The following is a 10,028-nucleotide window of genomic DNA, read 5'->3' on the forward strand; positions in this document are numbered from 1 at the left end:
ACTTTTAAGTTCTCTCAAGATTCATTAAATTCCATATTCTTCTTAGTAACTTACTTTATCTTCCTTTATCAATTCCAACCCAAACATAACTAGGTCCTTATCATTAATTTCTTTCAAAGCAAAGTGAAGTTTGTCATTCACTTCAAATGCATTATACATATATTGTTGGTTCATGCAACTAATTATCACAATTGGCACTAGATACATGATTTTGAATACTCCCATCAGTAGAAATCATGATGCTCATTGGATCTAGAACTTTTCCAAACACACACTTTTCCCATTGAGATTGTGCCTCCATCACATGCTTGCATGGCATGCCTTCATTATTGGCCATTTTTTCAGTCCATCACTATGTGTAACCTTAACCAAACATGATATTCTTTCAATTTCCATTTTCAATGTAGGAAAGTTAAAAAATATGATGGATGTTCAAATTTGTCTTGCTCTTTTTTCTTGTCCCTACCTTGCCTCCCCAACGCTAGAGTTCTTATCATCATGTTGATTTACAATAATTTTTGTGACATAATTCCATGTGGAAATTGTAAGCAAATTGATTGTGTGCATTTTTTGCTAAGACAACAACAACTTTTGTTGGTTTTCCCTTGTCATGCTTGATATTCGAGTCAAATTTTTGAGGTAGACTTAGCCATCCTCAATCCAAGATTCAACTTGCTAGTTGATAGACAGTTTAAACTCTCACATAGTTTCCTAACCAATTGTGATCCACGTCATTGTGCAAGCACTATTATGACGTAAATGCATTCATATATGATCATTTTCACATCCTTCATCATAGATATTTCTCCTTAAAATTTATGACACTTTAAAGGCCTTCCACATTGACCATTACCATGTCAAATCTAACAATTGCCATGGCAAATCAAGCTTGAAAACAGTTATGTAAATATTTAAAATTAACTAAAAGAAAAATTCCTAAATATACATTTCTATTCTATTATCATTTAAAATAACTTTCCAATATTTATACTCTATCTTAAAAATTCCCCATTCTATTTTCTTTTAAAATAACTTTCCAACCTTTACACTGCATCTCATTTATATTTTTGAATTTAAATATTATAACACACAAATATTTGTAACTCACCCATTTTTAGTTTTTTTCATAATGCAAATCAATGTTGAAAACTGATTTCAACCATCGATTAAAAAAAACATGGAAAAAAAAAAGCGAAAACCTTTGTATTATCCATCGATCGTATTGTACACCTATAATACCCTCATTTGTGAACACAACCATCTTTGTCTTCACAATCTGATGTTCATGTTAACTTCTACATCTTTTGGAAGATGACAACTTGCCCGTATGGCATATTCTAGTCATTTGCCAACGCTCAACCAACTTTATCTTGACAATTCGATGTCCATGTTAACTTCAATTTCTTCCGGAAGATGACAGCTTGCCTTTTCGTCACTTCGTACAACTTGCTTTCTTGGCACTTTGTTCAACACCATGAAATTGAAGAAAATCACTATAATACAAACCATGAAGATATAAATCTTTTGATTGCCACAGAGTTGTCCAAATCTGAGGAAATGAAATGGCCACTAAAAAAATCAGATCCGATGTTTCAGGTCACTTTTCTTGAATGTACAGTTTTTAAAACTAGGTTTCTAACTGCTCACCACCCTAGACCAACCTCACTTGGTTGGGATGGATTAGTCTCTCGCCCAAGGTCTAGTTTCATACTTGTCCCTAGATTTACACTAGATCGTAGTCTCCCGATGTCAACGGAGTTCAACTTGTCCATACCGATTGTGATAGTTCTGCTCCAAAGGATTATCACTAAAGACAGAATGCCACTTCTCAGGCAAAGACCATGCAACATCATAGGTGAATGAATTAAGACTGACCGATATGCAGGTGCATTCTGAGTAGCAATTTGAGAAAAAGCTGTGTCAACTCCACAATGGGTGCAACCCCCCCCACCTTGTCACCACCTCAACCAGAAGAACCCCTTCACCAATACAGTAGATTTCCATACCTCCAATTGGACTTCGTTTGAGTCTCCCTTCCACGGAATAAAAGGGCACCAACATCTTGGTCAGAGATTTCTTGAAAATGTCCACTGGAAAGAAATCGGGATTGTCAATGCGCTTGTAAAAATACGCTATTAAGAGTATGCATTCTCGAAACCACTTGGTCTGTTGAGTCCGTGGCATTCCTTTCCGATTTTGGCCACCAGTGCTAATAAATCAGGTAATGATGTCTGTAGGTTAATAACCAACGAATCCATAAAATTAGCAACTGTAGCGGCAAAGGAAGTCACGTAGTACTGAAAATTACAAACCCTGTTGTGCATATAAGGGTTTATTTAACTAGAAACTAAGGGTTTATTTAACTGGAAACTTAGAGGATACTTCATATTTTGTGGCAGATATATCTATCAGGTGTAAATCAGTTGGTTTGTGTGGAGTTTAATTTTTATTAGGCTTCAGGTTCAACTTTTATAAGAAAGGGTTGAGGATGAAAGCTATTTTTGAGGAAGTTTTATAGGGAGGAGCTATCAGGTGTAAATCAGTTGGTTTGTGTGGAGTTTAATTCTTATTAGGCTCCAGGTTCGACTTTTATAAGAAGGGGTTGAGGATGAAAGCTATTTTTTGGGAAGTTTTATAGGGAGGAGTTAAGGATGGAAGCTACCTTTGAAGCAATTCAACTATATCCAGGAGCACCCAAGTTCCACTGAGCTTTGCATGACCTTAATGATAACATTCCACATTTTTTATCCAAACTGATTCTCCCATTCAACATATAAGGGTTTATTTAACTAGAATCTTAGAGGATATTTCATATTTTGTGGCAGATATATCTATGAGGTGTAAATCAGTTCGTTTATGTGGGGTTTAATTTCTAATAGGCTTCAGGTTCAACTTTTATAAGAAGGGGTTGAGGATGAAAGCTACTTTTGGGGAAGTTTTATAGGGAGGAGTTAAGGATGGAAGCTACTTTTGAAGCAGTTCAACTATATCCAGGAGCACCCAAGTTCCACTGAGCTTTGCACAACCTTAATGATAACATTCCACTTTTTTTATCCAAACTGATTCTCCCATTCAACATATAAGGGTTTATTTAACTAGAAACTTAGAGGATATTTCATATTTTGTGGCAGATATATCTATGAGGTGTAAATCAGTTCATTTGTGTGGGGTTTAATTTCTATTAGGCTTCAGGTTCAACTTTTATAAGAAGGGGTTGAGAATGAAAGCTACTTTTGGGGAAGTTTTATAGGGGGGAGTTAAGGATGGAAGCTACCTTTGAAGCAGTTCAACTATATCCAGGAGCATCTTAGTTCAACTGAGCTTTGCACAATCTTAATTATAACAGTCCACATTTTTTATCCAAACTCATTCTCCCATTCAACATATAAGGGTTTATTTAACTAGAAACTTAGAGGATATTTCATATTTTGTGGCAGATATATCTATGAGGTGTAAATCAGTTGGTTTGTGTGGGGTTTAATTTCTACTAGGCTTCATGTTCAACTTTTATAGGAAGGGGTTGAGGATGAAAACTATTTTTGGGGAAGTTTTATAGGGAGGAGTTAAGGATGAAAGCTACCTTTGAAACAGTTCAACTATATCTAGGAGTACCCAAGTTCCGCTGAGCTTTGCACAATCTTAATGATAAGAATGCACATTTTTTATGCAAACTGATTCTCCCCTTCAACATTAAAACTAGTGATTAACTATCTCAAGAAACATCCAAATTCAAATTTAAATTCAAATGAGCTTTGTACCCTCTCACGGCTAACATTCCTTTTGTTTTTTTTTTAACAAACTAATTCGTTTTTAACAAACTAATTCGTCCATCAAACATTAAAATTAGTGCTACTTAAATACAGCCATATTTATAAAAATAAATAAATGGATGGTTGAAAATAAATAGTGAATAAACCAAATTGAAGAAAGAAGTGTGAAGGTTTGATCATGGTAACGGGCCATAATGGGAACTGCGTCCTCTAATTAATGCATTTAAACAAAAAGAACCATCTATAAATCCACTAATTCTGGATTTATGAATAGCACAGAGCGATCAAACGAAAAACACTAATAGATTTGGGGCTGAAAATTAAAATAGTAAATGCGGAGTTAACCAAACAATATTCCTCCTTTTATTGGGCACCTTAAACCCATCCTGATCCTACCATCCTAATACAAAGGACTAATGATTGATAACAAGCAGCAATCATGATGCAGGCAAGAGATCTTGAGATTCTATTTCATATTTGAAACCATTAGCCTTCGACCAGTCTGCACACCACACAAAGATGCCCTCCAATTCCCCATTCTGCTTCAGCATCTTGCACGCCTCAAAGAAGCCATTCACAGGCAAGAGACCTCCACCGCCGGTAGCTGAACTAAAACTAACCAGTACTTTCCCTCCAGTATACTGAGACGCCTGGGTATTGTAGTATTCTTTGAACTGTGCAATCGTGGTGCTGGAATCGTAGGCATAGAATTGGAAATTAATGTAGTCTATCACATGCCCATATTTGTTCCACAGGGCCAGGTAATGTGACTGAACTTCCTCATTATCATAGGGGGCGATGGAGGCGAAGGAGATGACGCCGCTCTGCTTTAACCTCGTTATCAGCTGCCCGATACACTCTGCAAATGTATCATTGCTTGCTTGAAAATGCTCGTAGTCGATGTCGATGCCATCAAGATGGTATTCTGTGATAACTTTCGACAATGAGGAGACTGCGTTGTCTACCCAGGCAGACACCGATGATGGCTTGAACTCCACGGGCTGGCTGTCTACGCTATCCCCTCCTAAGCTGAGGGCAACCTTGACATTCGTGTGTTGGGCTTTTATGGCCTCAACTGCTTCGGGGCTCAGGTTGCCGGTGTCCCAGTAGATGTTGAAGTTTCCATCCGTGTAAACAGGGGATCCGGATTCGGTGGAGTAATCGATGGCGAAGGCCAGAATGAAATGAAACTCCACCGCCGAATTGATGGGCACGTCTGAAAATTTGACGCCTCTGAACAGAGCGCCTATGTAATCCGCGAACAGTTTGCCGTTCACACCTGCACATACACAGAAATGTTATGAGCCATCATCTGAATAAACGAATCAAGACAGGCAAATCCTCGGAGTAATTTTGCATTATTGAGGTACAGACATACCCATCGAGATAGGCAGGCAGCGGATCAAGCAGCAGAAGGGCGATGGCGAATTGTTCTCATATGGCCATGGAGACCCTCAGTAATTGCAGGAGTGGATTGATTGATTTTGGGGTCTGTTACAGAGGCACTTCATATAGATGCGGGAAAAAATGAATGGTTGTTAACGCTAATTAAATCAGTTACTTCCTAGAAAAGAAATATCTCCACTTGTTCCTCTTTCTTCAGATTGCGTAGGATGGACGCCGAGTTCGTGACATCTTTTTGCATTTTGACAATGATGCCGTCACATTGCCGTGTCTCACGGATGATGAGACGCGGTTTCTGAGTGGGCCCACTAATTCGATGACTGAAATGACTGAAATGAAGACGCTGTAAGGTTAGTAGGTAATTAGATGCTTTCATGGTTTACCCGTGTACAGCTACCATTGATGGAGTACGTCGACGAAGCTACCGTTCAAGTTTTCTCTTAGCCTCCAATACAATGAGGAAAGGTTGTTAACTGTAGTTATTTTGGAATATATGTTGAGAGAATTTTAATTTAATTATTAATAGTAATATGGAATATATTTTAAGAATTTTAATTTAATTAGTAAGAGTTCTAATAGTTAAATTTGTTTTTTTTTTTTATATATTTATATATATAAAAAGTATAATATTGATGTATAATTTTATTTATGAGAAAAAGTTTTTCAGTGTAAATCACATGATAATACATTTGTCGACGTGTTTTGAAATAATCAGTGTGGTTCATTGTCAGGAAAAGCTGAATAATCAGATCATGGCTGCAAATTAAATAGGGAGCTTAGATCGTCCAACGCCTAGGTTGAGTGCAAATCCTCCAATGACTAGGTTTGACTGAAAAAACGCTTATATTAGGTTAAACTGGACAAATAGCTATAATTGACCAAAAAACCGCTAGATTTGACTATTTAAATTGTTTAAATATAATAATATTATAATGTCAAAACGAATATTATTTTAATATTTATCAAGTGTTATTTTAAGTAAAACGGATGTTGGGTTAATAATATTTCATTTAGGGAATATTTACCATAATTTTGATTGAAATGTTAACATATAATAACTATTAGTAATTGAAAGGTTTTAATATTAATCTAAATTAATAATGATTAATGATATATTAATAGTATTAATATACAAGTGATGGATCGAGTTGAGGATGGCTCTTGAGGAGCGAACAACGAACAAGGGAGAACAACTAGGGTTGCAGGTTTCTGAGTACCATGGAGGCGCGCAAAGGGGGGAGCTCCACTCCCTCCTACAGGCAGGAAGTGGCCAACAGAGGCAAGAAACCTTTAGAATCTGTCAGAGGAACTTCAGGAAACAGGGACAAGAATCTGGAAGAGGATCAGGAGGTTACCAGACCAAGAGAGGACAACAACACGAAAGATAAGGAGGAAGAAGACAAAAAACAGGGATCAAAAAACAAGGCACAGAAGGGGCCCTGCAAACCCAAAGCTGAGGTCACTCCTAGAGTTGTTTTAAATGGTCCTGCCCTGTAGGCGCACAGAGATCACATGCAGACATATGCTATCATTTGTAAATTCATGGGATTATGACCCACTGAAAAGGCACTACAAACATGGATCAAATACCTTTAGAAACCGAAAGGAAGCATTGACCTACACCTTGGGTCAAAGGGTTTCTTCGTCATGGTCTTCACAAACATTGAGGGTAAAGACAGAGTGTTTGAAGGAGGACCCTACTTCTATGTAGTAGCGGGCCTCTATATGTGGCTGTGGATGATGAATTTTGTTCTGGAGAGAGAGACTTTCACCTTGGTGCCGGTCTGCGTAAGACTCTACTCCCTATCTCTTGATTACTGGCAAGCGGAATCGTTATCTGCCATAGGAAATAAACTAGGACGTTTTGTTAAAGCCTCTGAAGCCACCAGAAGGGGAAAATACACCTCCTTCGCAAGAATATGTGTCGAGATGGATCTATCAGGAGCCCTACCAAACGAGGTCATCTTGGAATTTTTTGATGAAGAATGGGTGCAAACAGTAGATTACGAACATATTCCCTTTAGATGTCGCAGATGCCATGAGCATGGGCACCTTTTTAGAGATTGTCCCCTCAGCAAAACAGAGAACAAAGATAAAGAAACCACTATGAAAGATACTGAAAGCTTTCACAAAGTGGGACACAGAGGAAAAGGAGGCAAAAGGGGGCCAAAACAACAACAAACAGAAAGAAAACAAGCCAATCTAAACAGGTTCCAAGTTCTTGAAGAAGAGGAGGGATTATCAAAGGAAGATCAGGTTATGGAAGGAAGTTCAGAGGAAAAGGAGAAAGAAGAGAATAGGGAACAAGCACAGGATGCTACTAAACAGAAAGAAATAATGTTGAATGATGAAGAATTGGGGATGGATCAAGAAATGATCCAAAGTGAGATGGAAACTGAGGATTAGGAACTGCAGGAAATTCTGGATAGAGAAAACCTAGATCTGGAAGGATTCTTGAAACAAGGAACCATGGGAGGGGTAGACTCATTACCTCAAGAAGAGTTCAACAGAGTACAGCAGCTGTTCCTATGGAAAACTCAGGACAAAGGGACGGAAAATCAAAACAACATCGAAAGATCGGGCAACGAAGGAGTGAAATCTATGAAAACTACACCAGGACTAGCTCCTAGAAACCCAGGAAAGAAAAGAGGAAGAAAAAAGTAGAACGAGCTACTGATGGAATGTGGAAAGCTAATGATTGATTCAGGTAAGATGAAAGACCTATCCAGTTACTCCTTTACAAATCTTTAATGATGAAGTTCACATCTTGGAATATCAGAGGTTTAGGTAATAAAAGGAAGCAAAGATTACTTAGCAATAGAATGAAACAAGAAGCTCCAGATATGATCTTTATCCAGGAAACTAAATGTTCCATTCAAAAAATCAAAGAACTTAATAGTAAATGGCTCAATAAATATGAGTTTCTTGAAGTTAAAGCAGATAATACAACTAGAGGCATACTCACTCTTTGGAACCCCCACAAGATTGGCATTATAGATGCTGAGGCATCTAGGAACTATTTATCAGTGGTTATACAACCTTTGGGAGACAGCATGACTTATTTGGTCACGAATGTCTATGGGCCGCAAAGACTGGATGATAAAATCAAATTTCTGGATTCTCTGGTAGAACTCAGAGATAGACATGCAGGAGTTCCTTGGATTATGGGCGGGGACTTCAACATGATCAAATCACTCTCGGAAAAAAAAGGGGGAACAAGAACTTTAAATAAAGATTCTACAACATTTCTAAATTTCATAGATAATATGAAGCTAGTTGACACTGATATGAATAATGGCCTCTTTACCTAGAACAACAAGAGAGGAGGGGAGGCACAAGTAGCATCAAAACTAGATAGATTCATAATTTCAGAGGACCTTATGCTCACAGACAAGGAAATGATAGTGAGGACCATAACAGGATCTCACATTTGGAATAAGGCCTGGGAGAATAGAGACTTAGTGCAGAAAAATAGTTTCTAGGAAATCAGAGAAGGGGACCTTGCTCTGTTTTGGGAGGATAGATGGCAACAAGAACAGACTCTGCTAAGAGAGGACTTTTTAGACCTAAAGAAAGAAACAGACACCAAAGGGCTTTTCAGGGTTAAAGATTTTTGGGATCAACCCAGTCTAGAAGATAAATGGAGAACCTGGAAGAACATAGAACCTAGGGATGACAACCCCTTGAAAGAAAAAACAGAGGCACTACTGCGAATTTTGGATCAAAGGAAGATTTTGGTTTCTGAAGGACATGATCAACTCAGATGGGGCAACAATAAAGAAGGCACCTTCAATATCAAGGAAGCCAAGAAGATGTCTCTTGAACTGGACTCCCAAGTTCCGAACAAGGTGTGGTAGAACCTCTGGAAGCATCAAGGATGGATGAAAATTAAAATCTTCATGTGGTTGGTTCACCACAAGAAAATTTTGACTTGGGAAAACATTAGAAAAAGGGGTGTTCTAGGACCTTCTAGATGCCAGCTCTGTGAAGCCCAAGAGGAGACAATGGAGCACCTTCTCAATGACTGCACCTTTACCTCTGAATTGTGGGATTCTTTTGCTACAATCTTCCAACAGACGGACAGGGACAATGATAACATTATTAACACCCTAAATAACTGGAGACGAAACTTTTTTGAGTATGAGTTTCTCTACTTGGCTTGGATTTTGTGTCCAGGTTTCTTAATTTGGAATGTTTGGAAAGAAAGGAACAATAGACTCTTCAAAAATGTTCACAGCACCACCCAACACATCTTCGAGCAGATCCTCAGACAGCTCAAGGAGATAGTTGGCACCATTGTTTGCACCTCCCCCACAAAGCCACCTTCAGAAAAGGAGAGACAGATTCTCTGTCAGTTGAGGATGTAGGGTCTCATACCATAGGGAATGGATAGGAAGGACATGAATCTGCCTAAAAAGCCAGATTATTGGCATCCTCCCCCTCAAGGTTTCCTGAAATTCAACATAGATGGGGCCTTTAAAGGAAACCTAGGTCTTGCTGGTTTTGAAGGAGTGTTACAAGATAATAGTGGTTGTATTCTTCTCATTTTCCATTGCCATTTGGGAAAAGCTACTAATAATATGGCGGAATTAATGGCGCTTGAACAGTGTCTAGATTTCCTGAAGCAAGATAATCTACAGAACATTATTATTGAAGCTGATTCTGAAATGATTATTAACTCAGTTAAAAGAATTTGTTGTGGCACAGAGCCGGAAAAAGTCTCAAGTCACTGGAGGCTGATACAAGTTTTTCAAAGAATTCAATTTCACCTCCTAGATTTACGCACTGTGAGTTTTACTCATGTGAGGCGGACGGCCAATAAACTGGTGGACGTTCTGGCCAATCAAGGAGTGG

At 38.2% G+C, this 10,028-nt stretch overlaps 1 protein-coding gene across 1 annotated transcript; it reads right to left on the bottom strand.

Moving 5' to 3' along the window:
• Window positions 1–3,941: 3,941 nt before the first annotated feature.
• LOC149188981 (chitinase 2-like) lies at window positions 3,942–5,331 on the bottom strand. The gene is made up of 2 exons (XM_089411733.1): window positions 5,149–5,331; window positions 3,942–5,049 (listed from the first exon to the last, which is right to left on the bottom strand). The coding sequence occupies exons 1-2, from the start codon at window positions 5,150–5,152 to the stop codon at window positions 4,208–4,210; spliced, it is 846 nt and encodes a 281-aa protein (XP_089267859.1). The 5' UTR covers window positions 5,153–5,331; the 3' UTR covers window positions 3,942–4,207.
• Window positions 5,332–10,028: the final 4,697 nt, after the last annotated feature.

Source organism: Pinus tabuliformis, chromosome 3_1 (assembly GCF_031772625.1).
Source record: "Pinus tabuliformis cultivar Carrire ecotype Pingquan chromosome 3_1, CPIR1, whole genome shotgun sequence".
In the NCBI taxonomy this organism is placed as follows: Eukaryota; Viridiplantae; Streptophyta; class Pinopsida; order Pinales; family Pinaceae; genus Pinus; species Pinus tabuliformis.